The 22,162-nt window shown below is 39.1% G+C and overlaps 1 protein-coding gene across 2 annotated transcripts; it reads left to right on the top strand.

Moving 5' to 3' along the window:
- The first annotated feature begins 14,251 nt into the window (after positions 1-14,251).
- On the top strand, positions 14,252-18,952 carry LOC128491277 (potassium voltage-gated channel subfamily A member 1). 2 transcript variants are annotated; one of them, XM_053463568.1, is made up of 3 exons: positions 14,252-14,596; positions 15,907-16,004; positions 16,408-18,952. In XM_053463568.1, the coding sequence occupies exon 3, from the start codon at positions 16,864-16,866 to the stop codon at positions 18,331-18,333; it is 1,470 nt and encodes a 489-aa protein (XP_053319543.1). In that variant the 5' UTR covers positions 14,252-14,596; positions 15,907-16,004; positions 16,408-16,863; the 3' UTR covers positions 18,334-18,952. The 2 variants fall into 2 exon arrangements, with proteins under 2 accessions (XP_053319543.1, XP_053319544.1); XM_053463569.1 differs by lacking the exon at positions 15,907-16,004.
- The last annotated feature ends 3,210 nt before the right edge of the window (positions 18,953-22,162 follow it).

The raw sequence follows: 22,162 nt of genomic DNA, 5'->3' as shown, positions 1-22,162 counted from the left end.
TGTAATTATAGAACACGTACACCCAACCTTGCTGCTATATATAGAAACTGGGCTCTTTTCCCTCGAGTCTTCATATGCTATTTTTAAAAAGACCTTACGCAGGGTCGGAATGTAACAAATGGGATTAGGCCGGGAGATGTTTATATCCGTCAATACAAGATGTCGCCTTTTTAAGTGTCGTGTAGGGACTGAAAACTAAGTACAATTTCTGTTAGTCGTATAATTCCTGGTTTTTATTTAACAACAATAAAAAATGTTTATATTGGTGTAAGAGGCTAAGGTTTTTTTTATACCACCCCTACTCCAAAACCTTGCAGTGGTACAGTCTCGTTTTTTGCCGCATGAACATGACCCATACATTAGCTCATTGTGTTGTGGCTGCAAGTCAAGCTTAGTGAAGTGTTGCAGTAACGCATTAACCCTTTGGCTAACTGAGGGGTCCTATCGATTGTTCTTAGTAGCGCAATGGTTAATGCGCCGCGAAGGGGGCGCTCAAAAGGGTTAAAAATGCGAAAGTGGAGATTTTCCCTGATTGTGAAATTAAATGTTCATTTCATCATGTGGAGTGCTTATTTAGCTATGGGGGAATACTCCGTTTAACCCCTGCATTTCCACAGTAAAGTGTATTTTCATTAGGATAATTATAGGTAATAAAATTTACATCAAATATGCAAAGGTGTATATGTGTGTATATATATATATATATATATATATATATATATATGTGTGTGTTTGCGTGTGTGTGTATATATATATATATATATATATATATATAATCAATGAATTAAGCTACTTTATATGTGGGGTTTGAGATAACATTATCCGCTCCACTGGAAAAAAAAAATGCCAGCTCTAGAGCCTTGGGTGAAAATTAGACTAGGCTGCCAAGCATAAGATTAACCCATTCCTTTCTTGTGGAATGAGCATAGATTGGGGCCTTTGGAAGGCTCATTATGAAACTCTGCAAACATTAGCCGTGTCGTGGCCAAATCTTATAGATTCTATTTTGGCAACTTGGTAATGTTTTCAACCAAGATGCTGTTATAATAGACCTCTGGAAAGTATATTTTTGGAGAGATAGTAAAGATATCACTGGTGGCATCACCTGTGTTCAAACAGGGATTTCATTAAATCAGAAAAAAATATTGGGGAGTCAGCTCCAGACAGTATGACCCTGAGACCTTCAGATTGGGGTAAAAATGCCATAAATTCCCATAAAAACTCCATTAGTCTCCGTAAGAGTGATGACACCTTGCCGGCAGAGGTCGGCGTTGACATTACTCATGATGGACATTTACTGTGGCCTGTGATGGACAATTTAATGATGTTCTGTGGACCTCGCAGACCTTGCCACGGACACTGGTGTCCTTGTACGGACACTTTGCCTACCCCTGCTTGTCAGTGATTTATTGGCAGGTTGGTAAAGAATGTTTATCTTATGGCGGTAATAAAGCTTGGTATAAGAATAAAGAACATATGTGTCCTATTATTATTCTACAGAATAACTTGCCTTGCATTTTGGTTCATGATTGCCCTCGCGGGGCTGACATCCTGGTTGCGCTTTATGTGTGTCACAACGTAAAGGCCGGCTATTTGAGCTCTGTCTGTGATCAGCTAGTCTTATCCTTTTGTGCCGATCGGCAGGCTACCCTCGTCATTACACTAACCAGGTTCCTGGAAAGTTTAAGTGATGTCTGATTTTTACATAGAAATAAATTATATAGATTAAGGTTATGCTCCTGACTATACATTCAATGTTTAATCAATTTTTAACAGTATACAGCATAAGACATTCCGTTGGAAAGTATAATTATGTAAAGTAAATAAGCGAGCGCGGGGCAATGCTACTTTTATCGGTCAAACAATACATATAATACAATAATTTATTGTACTATACTAAACAGATCCAGATTCTATATCACAGCTCCGATCCTCTACACTTGTTGGACAAACAAGTCTAATCGAGATACGGCCAACACAGGATTGAAGAATGATAAAGTCTAGACTAAAGTTTCTGATAATGCTTTTTTTGGGGGGTTCAGTAAAGCAACCCTACAAATAAACTTAAATTTGTATTTGGGTAAAGTTCAGAGGTTTGTTCCTGTTTGTTCCTCAATTCTTGCTATTTTCCAGGCCTATGGTCAACTGTAGTGTTGGTTTTTATGAGGACAGAAAACAAAAACTGTCTGCGCTTCTCACCCTAATAAAGTTGGCAACAAATATATAAACATAATATAAATGAGTGGTTTTGGTTATATGAATTGGCCAAAGCATAATTAAGCTCACCCGCCACGTCAAGGCACACTCTCAATAGGGTGAGAACCTACTCTCACCTCCTACATAGTGGGCACACAAAGCAGTTTATACGGCTACCAAAACCTTATTAATGTGTTGGGGGAGGGGCAATTAAACCTCCTCCCTATTAACCCCTGGACAGCAAGCTGCAACCAGACTGATGAGGAGCCAACAACCTCAAATATGTGCAAACAGGGAAAGGAAAAAATGTCGGTGCGCTAAGCTAGTCACAGACTCAAATAATACAAATGTGTAATACGAGGCCTCGTATTACACATTTGTATTATTTGAGTCTGTGACTAGCTTAGCGCACCGACATTTTTTCTTTTCCCTTTTATGAGGACAGTCCAGATCAATGATAACAGGTGAATATGTGTTCCCAAGAAAACCAATAACCTGAAGACACGGCTTGGTCTTATCAATGAGGTTCCTAAAATCGGACTGTGGAACTGTAGCGCAAACCATAACTACCGGCAACGGAAAGCACCTACCATTTTGTGTCATTGTGTTTTATTCAATTTATGGTAATGTTTACGTAAATCTGGGGTATTTCTGCAAATTATCCTCAAGGAAGGAGTCCAGTTGGCAGAAGATCTGGTTTCCACTGTGGCCTTACATCAGCAGTTGGAGCACTAGCACTCATCTTCACAATAACCAATGGAAGCACGACAACTCGGGCTTAAAAAAAAACCCAAAACAACAAAAAAAGTCATTTTTTGCCCAGAACATCTGCCAAATTCTTGGTTACACATTTTTTTTTTATCATGTATGGCCACTGGATATCCCTACTGCTGACACACAGAGGTAACACAGGGAACCACCGACAGCTTAAGAAGAGTGACGGGTAATAAGGTAGTGATTTATGGTAATAGTTGAATGCTATTTATCATATCTTATATACAGCTGCTAAGCAATGCAACAATATCTATGTTTTTTTTCTTTTTTTTTTGTCTTTTAAGAACTATAGGTAGCTACATTCGTCATTGTCTACTAAGATGCTAAGCGAGCATTGTTTTGTGTTCATAAGAACAAGGGAAGGGTCAAATATTAACCCCTTAAGGACAATGGGCGGTCCCTAAACCCATTGAAAACAATACATTTTGAGCCCGTACATGTACGGGCTTTGTCATTAAGGGGTTAAGTAATTTATATAAGGAAATGCATTTTTGCTTTGTCTTATCTGCTTTCACCTTACAATGTTTATGTCTAGCTATATGTATATAATTATTACTATTAGCCCAGCAGGCCCCAGAGGGACATAAAGTGCTCATAAGTGTACTTTGTGAGCACATTAGGGCTAAGAAGGCACCGTAGATGGTAATTTTCTCCCGGTAAGTTTAAAACATCAGTAGCAAGGAATGTGATAAAACATAACACAGGCTCCTTGTGTGTTCCTGCCATGTCAATGATCACAAATGTAACGTTTCCTGGGTATTCGTGGAATCTCCATTCCAACCCAAGAACGCCAGACTAAACTGAGTCACATCGTGTTAGCGGTTGCGTTGAACACAATTCTACATCAATGGATTTACAAAGAACCTCCTCCCATGAGGTTTCTACATGTAAAACTATGGTCCTGTGTTCTAAATGTCTTGGTTGGATGCCAGATTACAGAAGGAAACACACATAGGAACGTTTTTTTTAGATTTTGGCAAACTTCGATCTTGAGACCTCCAACAAAAAAGTGATGTTTCAACACACACCACCGGGTATTGTAGTAGAGGTGTCAGTGGCGTTCCACCAATTGGCTTCTCTTTCTCCTTTTTCATGGATATCCAGAGTGACCTGGGGCAGCCATACTGAGATAGAGGTCTTGTAATTGTTTTTGATTGTTATTTCCTATAATTGCTTACTAGAGCTATGTTTTTTTTGTTCTTTTGGCATTTGTGTATTATAATATAACAATATCATTAAAGAGAAGTTCTAAACAAAATTCACAAAAAAACACAATTTGGCACCAAAATTGAAAATCATTCAAAAATGTTACTCCTGTTATTGAAAAATAACATTGTTGGTCCGCATACTAAAAAGTAAAGTAAAAAGCTAAACAACATCAGAAATCAGTGTTTTAAGCCCTTAAAAAGTGGATTTTTTTTTTATCCAACAGTGGTTTATAACATAGGGATAGGAATGAGTTTCACTTGTAGACTAATTTAGGGCAGACCCTAGGGTTTCTAGTGCCCTAAGAAAACTACATTCCTCTACTGCATACGCCTGTTGTTAGCATAAAATAAACATGATTGCCGTCCCTTCCACCAGCTCAACTGGATTTATTTATTTTGCATATGAAACATTAGGGTCTATTCATAGTGCAGCGATTGACGACAACTGGGGAATTGAGTCAAGAACAGTGGTACGAGTCGGACAAAATTGTCTTACTTTAAAGACATTCCCCCACCTCTGCGCCATCATCATTAACGCTGAGCGCCAGAATATGATGTCATATCTTGGCGCTCTACCGTTTAGGGGTGTGCAGGGCTGGGTGGAAAATAACTACGGAGGCCGTGCTGACTTGGCACAGTCCCTCATAGTGTTAGCGGGCCATTTCGAGAGATTAGTGATCTCCCTTTTTAATTGGCCTGTTGAACAATGGTGCTACAGGCAGCCTTTTCATCCAAGATGGTGGTCAAGGTCCCCGTTATGTAGCAGAGTCATATAGTCAACCTTAACCAGTTACTGCCACTGTAACTGAACACTTAAGGAACAGTCATTTTTATATTGGCATCAGGTCTAGGACTCAACTTTCAACATCCATGGCTGAGCCAAACGTGGCGACCCACAAAGACACATGGTGGCTGCCGAGTACTTGCCTGGTCACTTGCTGCGCATGGATGCTCGCATGGTAGTTTGCAAGCTCTTGACAGCAAGTTGTATAAAAGCTGTAACTCCTCTCAAGAGGATTAAAAACAACTACGTAGGTTGGTGACTTTTCATACAAACTGGATTACTTAAACGTTATGTATTTAAGATTATTTTGTCAAATTATATTGTTGAAAAAGTCATATTAAGACATAAGGTTACATGCTATATTGCCATCTTAATATGGGCTTCATGTCCGAGATTTAACTAATTATCCATAATATTTATAACTTTCTAAGATGCAATGTAATCATTTAAGGGTGGTTTTTGTGTGCGTGGCAAAATCAAAATGCATACTTAAGAGTACTCGCAAGTGCTTAATCTACATTTTTGAGACAATATCATTAATCAGAATTCTATTTATAAGCTACATTTGTGTGACACAGGCTTCTAGTTTTCATTTCTTACAAACCTCACATAAATTTTATTCTAAAACAATACCCAAGCATCAAGTTTAAAGCAAGAAACCATTGGAAGATGGGGGGAGGGGGAGAAAAACAAAACTAAACCATTTTTACTACACATTTAATTACGCAGTTTTAACCCTTATTTGTTCAAATATGTTATTTATTTGTTTCCACATATAGCATGGAGCAGATTGTATTGAACTAGTTGTTGGTCATATGGAGTGATGTATGAAGCAAGTCTTGAATCTCAAGTAGGGACACCAACTTAAAAAAAGATAAAATGGCCATGATTATTGGCTATAGTGTGCCTATATAATAGAGGCTACTTGTTAATGTAAAGGACCAGCTAGTTTAAACCCTCTTTAGCCCATCTGAAAGTACTAGTTAATGAAGTGGTGTTTTAATGAGAGGTGGTGGGGCTAGGTCATCCTGAGGCTCTACTCCCTAGTAGTAGCTAACTAGTGAAAGGAACAAATTCAGCATACACTAAACATTACCGATGACCATCCTAGACCATCTAACAAACTAAAGTGAGTGTGGGTCAAAACAAGATTGTATTGGTTCTAAAAATCAGCTCTTGTATCGGTAAATCTTCAGGAGAAGTCAGTTTTCACCCACAGTTTTATTTGTGTATATGGCCTATACACCCAATGACCAGATTGGGCTAGGGTGACTGGCCTACCTAGTGCGCAAATCTCAATAGGCCAGTCAGGTCAGGGCTAGGGCAGAGAACCCATAACTATATAAATTGCCAATCATTTCCCCTTTTATGGCATTTGCGTTGTCAGAAGTTGACAAATTTGTGTAGCTCTTCGAGGAGAACAGTAAGTTATGTGGACTTTTTATAGTTCAGAGATGGCAATTGTCCCAGTAGCCTTGCGATGTGTAAAGGGTTTTGCTACCATTTTCAACTGGGAAATAGTATAGATATGTCTAGATTGTAACCTATTATTTATGAAGTCATGTGTAATCATTGGTAATATACAAGTCCTTGCTGATACAAGCAATGCTTGCAATCGTTGGATATATATGAGTCTGACCTCTTCCCACGCTTGACCTCAGGGGAATGAGGTCACACCTGTCAACACTATTAGTTGGGCGCCAGCCAGTCTACCACTCACACTGAAGTACAATGTGCCATTATGCATGTATGTACAGTATGTATGTATGTATGTATGTGTATGTATATATATATATATAATGAGAATTTATGTATTTGGAATGTATGAACTAACAAATACTAAACTGTACTCTGTCACTAATGACGCATAAATGACAATGGGTAAAAAAAATAAATCAATGACAAATCAATTCTGAAATGATAATGAGGTTGAAAGTGAGGATGGCTCAATGTTAACCTGATTCGTTGCCATGGTGTTTTTTTGGGGGGTAAGGCTTGGGATCACAGTTGACTGTTTAAATAGAATGCTTGAAAAACACTGATATACTTCAAATGCAATCCTTGGAAGGTTGTCCCCAAAAGGAACCGAGTTGTCACCCTGGTAAGACCCTGCCAAAAAACCTACAGAGCAGAACAGACACCTGGAATGAAATCTTTTGTTCCAATCACACAGTGGTCATCTCTACCAGTCAGTGTTGGTTTTGTGGCTATATCTATATCATGAAGTTTAGATTTCTACAAGATCTGGAAATAATAAGATTTTAAAATACCTTTCGTGATCGCCTTGCACCAGAGTGTGATTTTTGCATACAATAAGTACATTTAAATTGAAGCTTGTGTGATCTGATTGTAATAAAACTAATGTAAGACTTAAATTTAATGTAAGATTTTATAAAATTCCAGTATATGGCATTTCTTGCAGGAAACAGATGGTAAGGCGAGGACTATTAAAAGGTAAATGGAGTAGGCACATATTTTCTGGTAAGGCTGATATATTTTTATGCCAACCAAAATGTATGATCACCAATGGCATCAAGCCACTCAAAGTCTGCCAACCTCGGACAACCATCAAGGTCATCCAGCATTAGACCTGCATTTACAATAGTCTGTTAAAAAGACACTATCACTTTCATGAATAAATCTTTTTACAGACCCAAATAATCAAAACACGTGTATTAGAAACCCACTCTATGTGTATCAACTTTAAAATGATTATTTCTCCCCATTATGTTATCTCTCATCTATTGTTAAGTTGCTGATTACTGTTGATTGGTTTATGTGGGTCACGAGAAGGGTGATAGAACAGGAAATTGCTTAAGCAATGACAGCTCTGCCACAGGCTGCCACCAATCTCAACGTCCATTAGGTGGACTAAATATCTTCAGAAAATGCACCGATTGGTAAACATAAAAGCAAAGTTAGAGTTTTTTTGAAATGGATTTACTTTAATAAGTATTCTGCCCCAACATCCCGTTATATAGGAATCTATTATGCCCCGCAATGTTACGCATCTTCTAACAAGAAAATATTGAATGTAAGTTCGGTACAAAGACACCACTGAGAATCAGGAAATCCCTACTCTACTGTCTGAGATCAGATTTCTGGAAAAAAAAATAATATGCCGAGGTGAAGGACTAAGCTGTGAAGCCATCTGGCCGCATGCACCTTGCAAGTCTCGGGATAATTTATTAAGCTCTGTAAATTTAAGCAGACGCAACATTAATTGTACAGGTGCAAATGTTCCATTAAATAGTTCATTTAGATGTTGTACCTAACTATATGCAAAACAAAAAAAAATAACAAAGTCTAAACGTGATGATAGAATAACAGAAAATGCATGCCAGCGGGAAGCTTAATTGGAAAGAGCTAAATTATTCGGCCTAACGGTATTCTGTTATGCTAAATTATTAATGCGACACGACACATGGATACTGCTCACAGAATGCACCTTGAATTAACCCTTTGGCACTCAAGCGGTTAAGAGCAGCTTCAATGCTTTTTGATGATAAGAAGTGGTGAACACAGAATTACCTAAAATCCGGGTCATCATTTCACCAACATTCAAAGTTAAAATCGTTTCGTTTCGATTAAAATGATATTTAATTTAACTAAAAATTTTAAATGAAGTATAAGTATTAAAAAGTATAAACTTTTTAATGTGAGAAATGCAGTTATCCAAAAGAGCCCGAAAGTCCTGAACTTTTTATTTTATAGAAGTTAAAATATTAGTACAGTTCTTTATCTACGTCGTAGCTGAGATGTAAGAGACGACTCAAGAGGGATACAAACCAAGTGATGGCTGTTTTTTTTTTTTCCAAAAGATGAGTTGGCGTACCCGTTGGGATAAAGACCCTTAGGCGCGTCTTTCTGGATGCACTTAACCATCCAACAATGGAAGTAACAGAAAAGATTAAGCTGTTACTGCTTTCTCATGTTCAATGCAGTACCTGGTTACATCCGTGCAGTAGCTGAACATTGTTTTCTTTGTTTAATATAGATACATAAAGGTTTTTGACATTTAAAAAAACTTTCCAGACTTGTATTGTATCAGAAGCCACACTGCTTTAATTGACCCCTGAAAAATTCCATGACAAGGCTACCCTTAGTTAGGGGCAAGCACTTAGGATGGCCCTGTGAGATCTTTCTTCTCCTGGACTCTTTCCACTCTTGTAGAGATAGAGAGGTATATGCTACGGAACTTGGGTTTTTATTGCCCCATTTTGTAGCAAGAATGCGTGGTGGTAACGACTTGATGTCCACCTGCAATTTAATTGGCTGATTTTTATTCCTAGGCAGATACTTAAAGAGCACTTTTTATGAGTATGGCAAAATGTTAGCTTCACCAACGTTTCACCTCATTATGATGTCCAGCCATTGGTATAGGTAGGGCATGTTAGCCTTATGAAGATGTTATGCGCAAGGTGCACATGTGTCTACTCCAAGGTGAGAATCGCTAGATCCCAGGGTTATGTGGTGCCCCCCTCGCTGGCCAAAATGCCTGCGGGAGGACTGGATCTTCTTGGTTTCCTCCAGAAGAGGGGATCCGGTGAAGTCTTCAAGGTGAGTTAAAAGCTAGAAAACAAAAAGTTATGTCCAAGTGACCTATGCCAAGTGCTATAACAAGCTACAGAAGAGTGAGCCCCAGTCTTCTTCCCTGCTCAGCTCTGGCCAAAAGGCATGCAAGAAGGGCAGGGTCATCAGCTCCACTTGCTGGCAGTGCTCATGGAATGAAAAATCCAACCATACCAGAAAGCCATGGGGAGGCTTGGATCTTCCCTGGGGACCTCATGGAACCCCTGGGCTTTACTGGTCTTTCTCTAGAGAAAGACAGGCTCAGAAATATTGGGGAGCAATTATGCCTACCCATTCTCTGGGTGATTCTGCTGTAGGTTTCACACGATCTGGAGACGTACCCATGTGAAATTCAGTAGGCTCCCCTGAACCCCTGGGGGAAAAAGGCATGACCATCCCTTTAAACAATAACATTGGCCTCGTTTATGATTTTTTCCTATGAATAAAATTGTCAAGTGACACAAAATCAGGCTTTGCTAGGGTGTTTCCATAGAATCAGAAAAGTTCATTTTTAATTACACATTCCATGTAAAGAATAAAATTCCCAATCTGCTAAGGTTTAATGCGTATAAAAAACTAGGGAGTGCTAGTACAGTTTTGTTTTTTAACAAAGTCGTCGATCTTTCGCAAAACAAGGGATTATGGAGCTGATTGTTCCTACCCACGTATGGATGAGAGGGAGAAAATAAGTGACAGGTGTCCCTGTTTCATAAATGATTTCTCCAAGATGCATGTTCCCATAATAGGGATCATATCATTAGCACTGTTAAATAAAGTATTAAAATATATAAGAATAATAATAATATTTTTATTAGTGTATAATGTAAATTAGAGTCCTACACCTAGAACTTGAATGCTCCGGGGGAGCATGAAACTGAACTTGTCAGCATCCCACATTTTACATTTAAGAGTTCAATACACTACATAAACCTCTCTATTTTTGCTTAAATATTAAAATAATATAACCAGCAGAATTGTCAACAGAAGCTTTAGGGGCACTGAGGTCCCTTTATCCGGGATAGTTAAACAAAACTCCAGCCATCACATGCACTAATGAATTTAATACATAATACCAGATTGCATGCATTTGCCTCTTTCACCACCAACCTAGTTTGCAGGAGATGGGTGAAACACATCTCTATCTTCTGCACCCACATGGCATGCCCAACACCAGCCATTTCCAGCAGTGGCTGACCAAGGGCTCCAGATGGCCAGTCTAACGAGACATGCAGAAAGGGCGCCAACTGATTTCAATGGGAGCACATTCCTGCCACTGATTACCTGCTTTAAGCGGTACCTGAATGCTAAAAGCCCTCGAAGCCTGCAATACCCACCTTCATATTCCCCACAACAACTGAAGCCCAAGCAAACCTGCATACTTTGCTAAAAGATTTCACTCGGGCTGCCCCCATATCTCTGGAATCTACTCCCAAGGAACCTTCACCATTCACCCTCCCTCCCGACATTCAAGGAACATCTCAAAACCCACTTCTTCAGAGAAGCCGCGCCATCTTAGCTGCTAGAACTTCCTTGTCATCGATACTCCCACCACAATACCTCTCACCCTTTCTCTGTTCCTTATGTTTGTCACCCCATTCCCTAGATTGTAAGCTTGTGAGCCGAGCTCTCTCCACCTAATGTATCGGTTTGTCTTAGTCTGTCAATTCTCGTCTTGTCAGACCCCTTGAATATATGGATTGTATTAAGCGCTGCGTAAACTGTTGGCGCTATATAAATAAAAGATAATAATAATAGTGAGAAAACATGACTGCTGAGGAGATGGTGCTCTGCAGCAGTGATGTATCCAGGCCTAGACCAACTGGTCCCTTGGCGGCAGATCAGGGGGCAGTCCCCCTGCCGCAAAATCTGTGGGCAGATGACCCTCTTGGGTGATCAGACCCCCAGTGTACTCTCCTGTCAATTAGCCATGACTCTTTTTTTTATTTCTGTATTATTCAAGTAACCAATAAAATTCCCTCTTTACTTTAACATTTCAAAAATAATGGCTTTTACCTCCACCTGTTATAAACCATGAAGGGACATCATGCCATTTAAAGAATTGGTACGCGTGCCCATCGTGGCACAGGGCACATAGATACGCTTAGGAACTGATTTAGAAGGTCTTTGCGGACATAAATGATTTTCAGGTTCCATTTAGAAACAATAGTATTTCCCTTACAAACATTATTTGCTTGCAGTATAAAATCTTCACGCTTTGGCATTTTGTATGCCCGAAAACATATAAATCATTCCAAGTTTGAGCTGTTACATATTTTGTTACATTGTTGATATATTATTCAAAGCATAGTTACAGACAGACCTACTACAGGATTTAGTTTACTTCTAATTTTGGTAACATGTAAAGCAAGATGCTTTTCAAAGGGTGGGAGGGTGGACGGTGAGGTATATTTGGATGTATGTATGTATGTATGTGTGTATGTATATATATATATATATATATATATATATATATATATATATATATATATATATATATATTTTATATATATATATATATATATATATATATATATATATATATATACTCTATACCAACTACTTTGCAAAACATATGCTATAATATATTGTAATATAATTTCATTTAGTAAAACAATCACAGCATTTTTTTTGGCACATGAATAGGATCCTCCAACTTATATTTCACACATAGCTATACTTAATAAACCCATGCAATAGTGTATAGATATTAAAAAGATATATATAGGAATTAGAAACTCCTTTTTTATGGTATTGGTATTCTGGACTGTAGGCTTGAGTAAAGTGACAGACCAAGTTTACTGGGGAACTGTCAGATAGGCTGATTTAGGGGGGAATTCTCCAAATTTCCTCCAAAAAAGTTGTCCAACTCAGACCAGGTCACTCGCAGAGGCAGGAACATGGTGGGGCCACGTAATGCGATGTTCTGTGATCCTGCGTTAAAAAAATGCAAGCTAAGGGGGTAAGAAAGGAAAATAAAATGACACCATGGAAATGTCAAGGGGGACCTCTCTGCTGTCATATGATTTAAAGTGCATATGATGTCTGGAGTGTCCCATTCATAATGCCTGAGAACCGTAAGGGGCAATTTCTTATTCCAGGTATCAAGGAAGCAAACTCTCTCGGCATATGGTTCAGTGTGCCCTGCTCTTTCCTATTGAAGAAAAACGGTTTTGTTTTTATTCCAAAATAACACCTTTTAATATAAATGTCCCTTTAGCAAGGCATAGCCGTACAGATACACCCAACTTCTGCATTAGCTGCTTAGGCTTTTGAAATGTCAAAGTGCCAATCTTCATTTACAGAAGCAGCGGGATGATTGACATATCTGGATCCTCAAGAGGTTATGGAGCAGCTGTAACTTGTCTTTGTCACAACAGGGGGTTTGCTGGGTTTTAGGTTTGTTTAGACATGAATGCCGCCTATATCTGAACCAGAAGAATTGACTTCCACTTACTCCAAATGCTTCCTATTACAATACCTGCCAACTTTCTTACTGAGCTGAGCCTGAGTATATTTAATGGCCCATTGTGAGGATTTTATGGTCAAACCCTGAGTGTTCCTAGATATGTCTTTTTGTTTCTTGGTCAGCTACAAAGCATCACAGACCCCTATAGGCCTATGGCTGAATGGACACTATGCTGTGCGTATATAAGCATGTATAAAATGTTAAAATCCACTGCAGTCGTCCTTGGGTTATAGAGGATTCAAGTAAATCACTCCAGCAGCATCGTACATTTCCATCTCAAAGATGTGGCTATTGTAAAACCTCTTGGGGCAAAAGACTTCTCATTTAGCGGAGTGAGCGTGTGCCGTCATAAAAGGATCCGTAATTAATATTTTTTGCATGTTAAATTGAGTTGTTTATTACATTTAAAATATTTAAAAATAAATGTTGCAAATTAATTGAAATCTTGTATCTTTCCATTGTGTTTCCATGGGCTTTTTTTTTTTTTGGATCACCCTCTATTCTACAGCTTTGGACAACACATTTCCGTTTTAAAAATAATAGTAAAGTAAACCCTGCTTACGTTACATCTAAAGAACCAGGTGCTTAGATTCAATGTAAAGGAGGTTTACTTTACTGAGAAGACAAGTTGAACAGCCTCCCAGATGGAGCAGTGGAGGTGAAGACAATAAGATAATGTAAACATGCATGAGATAGGACTGATTAAGGTTCAAGTATTTAAAGCAGAAAAAATGGGTCAAATTCTATTTAACGTTTCTAATAACAGTAATGATCATTAGATGGGCTCCTGCTTTTATGCTGCTATCTTTGTTGCTTCCCGGAAGCCTTTGCGGCAACCAAACTCTTTTTAATTAACAAAACTGTAAAAACAACACTTATCGTTGTCTAGTTTGGTGCCCAAGTTCATATATATATATATATATATATATATATATATATATATAAATGAGATAAGGTGGATGAGAGACTAGATAGATAGACAAATTATAAATAGACACAGTGCATATAGATAGAGATAGATGATAGATTCATAGATTTGGGCTACGTGTAGGCATAATAACATGCTAGCTTATTTGTATTTTGAACACATACACACACAAATATATATATATGTGCATTGTGAGAGGCTGTGGATTACTATTGACAGCTGGTCTAGTAACATGAACTTGCCACTTAAAAAAAAAAATCCAAGCTGCCTATTCCCTGCCACAGCAGCACTGCAGGGGGATGAAAGGGTGCAGTTCTGAGCAATGCTGTCTTCCCTACACCTACAGAGCAAGCAGACAGGCAGGCAGGAAAGCAGGCACCAAGGGGGCTCCAGGTCTCTGCTCTGAAAAGCAATCCACTGCACCAGCTCCCTGAGCCTGCTGCACATTACAGTGTGTGCTGCTCCTGCTGCTGGGACTGCATTATCAGCCAGGTCATTAGCATTACACAGGAGCTGGTGAATGCAGCACATACTGGAGGGGAGAGGAGAAGCCAAGAAGCAGCACAATGTGTAGGCTTCTCCCTGCATCACAGCACAGAAGGAGCCCAATCATGTAATGCCTGACTCTGCAGACCTCTGTGATTCCATTGTATCTATCATGGACCATGGTATGTGTGCTGATCTGCTACTGTACTGTGATATTTTGTGATCTGAGGCTATTTGTGACTTCCAACCTGACTGCTGTAGACTGGTCTCCTAGCTCAAGCTTCAGTTGGAACCATGCAATGGAGGAGGATGGGGGGGTCTGGCACAGGATGGTGGGGAAACTGGATAGAAGGGGGTAATAAGGTAGGTGGGTGAGACTGGCACAGGGCAGTGGGTAGGAGAGCAAAAAGGTTGATTAATAGGTTTTTTTTGCTGGCTGTGGGTAGGTGTTTCAATGTGTGGGATGGTTTATATTGTATTTCTTAGGGATGGGGCTGAGTGCTGGAATTTTGAGCTGGGGGGGTGTTTGGGGAGCTCCTGAATTCTGAAGATGGTGCTGAAGGGTGGTATCTACAGGGGTGATCACTAGTATTGAGGAAGGAGCAAAGGTGAAGCCTGGGATTTAGAAGAGGTCAGAGTCAGATTGGGGGGGTATTGGCAGGGTGGGGTGATCACTAACATTTTGTTGTAAAGGTGAGATCCAGAGGAGGGTGGGCACTGATGTAGTTGGGGCATGGCCCTGCATCTTTGGGGGTTTAGAAGTGAGCGACAATATATTCTGGTACCTACTACCTAGATGAATACTCTGGACTGTTTGCTGTACACATGCCTTGGGGTCAAAAATAGCCTTTCCCCTTTACCCATGCCACCATGCACACACCATGTGTTTGGGGGTGATCATGTCTAATATATGCCCCTCTACATAAACACATGGAGGGATCTGCTTACATTGCATGCTGCCTGCATTGCGTCTCAGTGTGTCATCCCCTTAGCAGTAAAAAAATGCCTTCAGAGGTAATATTTTGAATGGCTGGACTTGTGATACCCAGTCTCCTGCCTGCACCAAAGAGCTCTCATGTTTCTGCTGATCCTGCAACGTCAATAAATGGTGAGAGTTTGCTGTTCACCTTAATGCATTCCTACTTCCCAATACCACACTCATTACTGCTATAGACAGAAGGGGGTTGGAGGGTGGTGGTGGTGGTGGTGGGGGGGTGTTCTGCTCCTGTGATGCAGCTTTTCTGCAGTTCCCTGGAATTGGGTTCTTGTATACCGCCACTTTCTGTATTTTTACTGCCGAAGCAACACAAGAACAGGATTAAACCGTTTGTTCGGAGAATTCCAAGGACTTCTTCTAAGCGGTCAGCATCCACAACTAATTAAATAGAATCGGTTCCAATGCAGCCTTTCCCCCCCCCCCATGCTGTATGCATTATGAATATTTCAGCAGGACCTATACTTACACTGCTGTAAACCGATCTGTATATTAAAGGGTCGCAGGAGGGAGTTCTGCATGTGCCTGCCCCATGCACCAAGGCTTCGAGCATCTGCAGCCTGCTATTACATCTTATTTTGCTGCACCCAGGCAAGGTAAGGATCCTGCTGGCTTTTACCCCCCCCTTTCCTTTCCTCTGCAATCCATGCACTGCAGCATAGTGATTTCTCTTTGTTAATATACTTCGCTTAAGTCTATTGTGTAGGAATATGCAAAATATCTGGTACGTAACGAAAAAAACCAAAAACTTGCTTATAAAGCACCTTAGAAAAAAAAGTATGCGTCCTGTACGCTGTTTGGTAATGATAATGACAATAGTATAGAATTAAAACGGAAAGAAAAAGAGCAGATTTGGTAAAGACGATAGCTTTATTGGCTAACTGAATTGCCTTAGATTGCAAGCTTTTGAGACTACTTAGGTCTCTTCTCCAGGCAAATGACACCAGCTGAGGTCTCACGTTCTTTCTCTTTGCACTTTTTATGTATGTATTCCTGCAGCATACATCTACCGCACTGGCGTGATCCTCTGGTTTACCTAGGATTGAAAACAAAGAGGAGTGGAAAACAGGAGGAATTCTGCTGAGTTGGCAAAGCCCCGTCGCTTTCGCATCTTACAAGCTTTTCATGTGTGGAGACTATGACAGCAGAGAAGCAATGGTACATTCAGATAGGAAAACTGACCGGCATCAATAAAGGATACAGAGAATAAGAATTATTTTTTTGGGTAACATTTCAGGGGGGATTTGGCTCCAGGAAAAGCACACAAAGCTGCATCGCTTTCTAAAGTGATCTAAAGACATCTCCACCCCTTTTTCCTCCACAAGAAGCTGTTGGCAGGATAATTATCCCGAGATATACCAAAAGGAGTTGAGAAAGGGTGCTTGCTACAATAACAAAAGTGATTATCTCTAACAGCTCCTCCTCCCCCATCCCTCCTCCCTCTCGTCCGGAAAAATGACCGTGATAGCTGGGGATAACATGGACGAGACCTCAGCCTTGCCCGGCCACCCTCAGGACAGCTATCAGCCGGACCATGATGACCATGAATGTTGTGAGAGGGTAGTTATAAATGTGGCCGGGCTGCGATTTGAAACCCAACTAAAGACCTTGGCTCAGTTCCCTAACACTCTTTTGGGTAACCCCAAAAAAAGGATGCGCTACTTTGATCCCCTAAGAAATGAGTACTTTTTTGACCGCAACCGACCCAGCTTTGATGCCATATTATATTATTACCAGTCTGGAGGCAGGCTCCGGAGGCCGGTTAACGTGCCGCTGGATATGTTTTCAGAGGAAATCAAGTTCTATGAACTTGGGGAAGAAGCCATGGAGAAATTTCGTGAGGATGAGGGCTTTATAAGAGAGGAGGAACGCAAATTACCAGAAAGAGAGTTTCAACGCCAGGTGTGGCTCTTGTTTGAGTACCCAGAGAGCTCAGGGCCAGCCAGGATCATTGCCATAATATCAGTTATGGTTATCCTCATTTCCATTGTTATTTTCTGTCTGGAGACTTTGCCAGAGCTTAAGGAAGAACGGATTTTCAGCCGCAAAATGGGAAACAATACAGTACTCTACAAATCCAACATCTTCACGGATCCATTTTTTGTGGTGGAAACCCTATGCATCATCTGGTTTTCCTTTGAGTTGGTGGTAAGGTTCTTCTCTTGTCCCAGCAAACCAGAGTTCTTCAAGAACATCATGAACTTTATTGACATAGTGGCCATCATCCCCTACTTTATCACTTTGGGGACTGAAATGGCTGAGGAAGATGGACCCCAAAAAGGGGAACAGGCAACATCATTGGCCATCCTGCGAGTCATCAGACTGGTAAGAGTCTTTAGAATCTTCAAACTCTCCAGACATTCTAAGGGCCTCCAGATACTGGGACAAACCTTGAAAGCTAGCATGAGAGAACTAGGGTTGCTAATCTTTTTTCTATTCATTGGGGTCATCTTGTTCTCCAGTGCAGTGTACTTTGCTGAAGCTGAAGAGGATGACTCTCATTTTTCAAGTATCCCTGATGCTTTCTGGTGGGCGGTGGTATCTATGACCACTGTGGGTTATGGTGACATGTACCCTGTGACAATTGGAGGCAAAATTGTGGGCTCCTTGTGTGCCATCGCTGGTGTGCTAACAATTGCCCTGCCTGTACCTGTCATTGTGTCCAACTTCAACTACTTTTACCACAGGGAAACTGAGGGGGAGGAACAGGCTCAGTTACTTCATGTTAGCTCCCCCAATTTAGCCACTGAGAGTGACCTGAGTCGACGCAGCTCTTCGACAATGAGCAAATCTGAGTACATGGAGATTGAAGAGGATCTGAATAATAGCATAGACAACTTTAGAGAGTCAAATCTCAGAACTGGCAACTGCACCATAGCCAATCAGAACTGTGTTAACAAAACCAAGCTGCTGACAGATGTGTAGAACACGCCCCAGCTGCAGGATACCTACTTTCTGTAGACACTTTAAACTATAGTCTTTGAATGCTTTACTACTCATCGTTAATGCATTGTTGCATTGCGAATTTTATGCTCAGCGAACAAGAAGCTTTCAGGATTCATGAAAGATCGTATTATCATTTATTTTTAAATGGAGTATTTTTTTTTTTTTTTTTTTCTTAACTGGTCGGTGGGGTGTATTTCCCAACCAGTTGTAGCAGTTAACAAATTAAAAACTACAGAAAAGCAAGTTAAAAAAAAAACAAAAAACTCTTTTATTCCCTTTGCTTGTTAATCATAAGTTCCAACAAACCATTACAAAGAATTAACAGATATGCATGGATTTACAGTAGTTTTTTTTTTCTTCTGCCAACCGCACAATGCATCCAAGGATGAACATCAAAGGGTTAAAATGACATATGCAAACATTTGCTTTTTTTTTTTTTTTTTTTGATCTGAAGAAGTGTATTTCCTATCCAATGAAAGATTATGCACTTACTGGTGACCTACAGATCCATAAAGCACCTTATATGAACTTATGCTACATAAAGACCTAGAAAAAAAAATTATACGATATTAAAAGATTTTTTTAAAAGGGAAAAAAAGGACAAGCATCTGCAATTGCTGCTATAATTTATTTTTAACTGCAGATGGGTTCAAAGGTTTTTTTCTATTTTTTTGGGGGTGGGGGGGGGTCACAGCTTGGATGCAGAATATTTTTTGCTCCATGTTTGCGATACCAGCACAATGGAGAAGTTATGCATATGCATGTTTTTTTTCAATTTGATACCTACTGTATTTATTTGGTAACTTTGCATGCCTAGAAAGGTACCTCAGATGGTGATAAGTTTACTTTTACGCTCTTTTAACCCTTTGTGGCTCCAACGTGGACAGCAGTGCTGAGACTACCGAGGCGAAGCTGCTCTCTGTGGCCACATAAATTGATTTAAATAATATACGTCATACTATTATTTTTTTTTGTTTCGTTTTTTTTTTGTTGGTATTTTTATTTATTTAATAATTTATTTTTTTTTGCATTCACCAAAAGTGCACTCCTGATTTATGAAATCTTTAATTAGTAAATTTACAGTACTGTACGTAAATGCATATGTTAGTCAAATGGGGACATTGACTTTTTTTTTGGTGAGCATGTTCCAATATTAGGCATTATGGCCTATTTGACTACGGTGTAATCAGAAAGTAAATAATGCATGATTTCAGTATTAAAATAAAAAAAAAACCAAAAGATTTTATTGGATTAGGAGCCAGACTGAAGTAAAGGAACTACTTATTTTCCTGAAGTTTTATTCAGGGAAATATGTGATCTTCTTTCCAGGCACAATAGTACGACACGCGAAAGTGAACTGTGTGTCTCTAAAAATATAAATATATATAAATATATATATTAAAAAGCCAAATTGAACAGTATGAGAAAATACCTAAGAAAAAAAAAAAGCATTGGTTTACAGAACATGGTACGGATGCATGCCTATAGCTGCAGTTTCAGAATGTATTTTAACTCTTTAAATATACGCATAAAAACAAAAACTGCTGTCCATCTCCTTAGCGTAACATTAATTGAGGTCCATGGACTTTTATACTCCTCTAGAATTTGCTAAAGAGTATCTAGAGGTCAAGAATGATTGAATAGTTGCTAGTGCCTTTAACCTTCCTCCACAGAATCTCTGAAAGTGCCTCGGTGAATTGGAGCTAAATTGTCAAGGGAACTTTGTTGTTAGTCTCGGCAGGTGTAAAACTTTGAATAACTAATTCTGAAACCCTTTACGTTGTCCCAAACGTTCCAAGTTCTACGTTGACACATGTATGTTACGTCCATGTCGACACAGCTTTCATTTCTATAGCATCAAAAACAAAACAGTTTCCTATTATTTTTTTTGGGGGGGGTTTAATGGTTTTTTTTGAGTTCTAATAAGAAATTCTTCGAGCCACTAATGTATTCAATGGAGCAAACTGTAATGTTATTTATGCACATATGTTTAACGTGAATGGAGGCAACTTATCGGAACCAGAATAGTTGACTCAAGATGATGTCCTTCTGTATGACGTGTAGGAGGACATTAGTGGCAAGCTTCGATCCACGGTATTTTTTTTATAATCTCAAAGATCGCCATTAATCTGTTTTTTTTGTTGTCAAACAGAAGGAATCCCCGGCCATTATTACTATGATATTTAGGCTCTGATATCCAGGCATAGTAAGTACGATATATATCTTGGAACAATATACCCCAATCCCACATGCTTTCTGTAAACCAAAATGATGCAAAATAAAATGGTAATTTCAACTGCTACGTGCTTCACTGTGAGCTGAAAGGGTTAATCGGGGCATTAATGTCTGACGTCAACATATAACGATTTTATAGGAAGAAGCTTGGAAGAAAGCATCTAACACAATATTCCAACCCCCTTTTTTTATCCATTTTTTTGTGGATCTTTGGGTGAACAAACCTGCAGGCAAGGATGGATTGAATTGTTCTTGAAGTTACATTGCAACGGAAGACAGGGCATTAATATTGCTTACTTAATGTATAGGGGTGGCAACAATTTTTAATGTATAGGGTGGCAACAATTTCCATAAATCTTTGGCTCTACATGTCTAAGGTAGGAGACTACTTTCCATGTTCCAATGACTCAGTATGACAGCAATAAGAAATTCTATGCTGTGATGCTGATATGAAGAATTTAAGTAGCATCTATTAAATGAGGCTCACTTGGTTACTTAGTTGATAGGAATAGGGGGTTCCCGCAAATTAGTTTATTCAATGGACTTAATACTCTGCATGTGTTAAAAAAAACAAAACCTAAATATTAAAAAAAAAAACAAAAAAAAAAAACAGAAAAGTACTGCATGAACCGAATTTTTGGATTGGGTTGGGTGAATTCATTCGGGTCAGTCAGGGGTGCATAGCTGATGCTTTTCTCATCATAGAGCAAAAAATAATAATAAAAAAAACAAAAAACAACGAAACCTTATGTTTTAGAAAAAAAGAGGGATTAAGTCCTGTAGCATAGGCATGCATATCTGGAACAATTCTCTTACCCCTTTTCACTAAATGTGCTCAAATGTCTTTGTAGACCTGAAGGTGCACTTGATAATTGCTTGTTATAAAATGAAAAATAAATATGATATTTTTTACATTTTGTTCACCTCTCCATTTCTTCTGTGATTCCTAAATGAACGACGCAATTCGCCACGAACAAAAGTACTTTAAAGAGGAGGATTCTGGAAGAGTTTGAGTCTGAAAATATTTTTTTTATCTTTTACTCTTTTTTTTTGAATTTATGACCTATCTTACATTTAGAAAAAAAAGAAAGGAAAATTCAAATATAATAGATAGCGGCTCTTGAAATGTAAAGACAATATTTCTTCATTATTTCCTAAAAAAAAAATAATAATAATAAAAATAATTTGCTGACGCTAACCAGCTTACTTTTTCGGCAGACAGTTCTAATTTTTATATAATGTAATATTTTCAGGAATCTGTAAGTTTTCTAGCACTACCATCTTAGCCCAATCTACTAGACAACCACCATGACTCCTTCTCATGCTGCCTTGTGCTCTCCCCCTACTTTATGACATTTTCCTTTTCATGCTTATAAGACTTGTGCTTTCACCTAACCTCCAGCTTTCATCTTCAAGAAAAACCTCAAAACCCACATTTTAGAGATGCATACAACCTATTCAGCTAGAACTTATCTCTCACTAACACGACTTTCAAATTCATCTATGGCATTATCTCTCCTTCTTTCTCTATATCTTATGGTTTTCTACTCTCCATCCCCTCTAGACTGTAAGC

Source organism: Spea bombifrons, chromosome 4, assembly GCF_027358695.1.
Source record: "Spea bombifrons isolate aSpeBom1 chromosome 4, aSpeBom1.2.pri, whole genome shotgun sequence".
Lineage (NCBI taxonomy): Eukaryota > Metazoa > Chordata > Amphibia > Anura > Pelobatidae > Spea > Spea bombifrons.
Note: the sequence above shows the minus strand (reverse complement) of the source record. Positions and strands in the feature narration are given on the sequence as shown.

What these genes read in the sequence shown, in the direction of transcription:
- LOC128491277 (XM_053463569.1), top strand. Translation starts at nt 16,864, where the DNA reads ATGACCGTGATAGCTGGGGATAACATGGACGAGACCTCAGCCTTGCCC.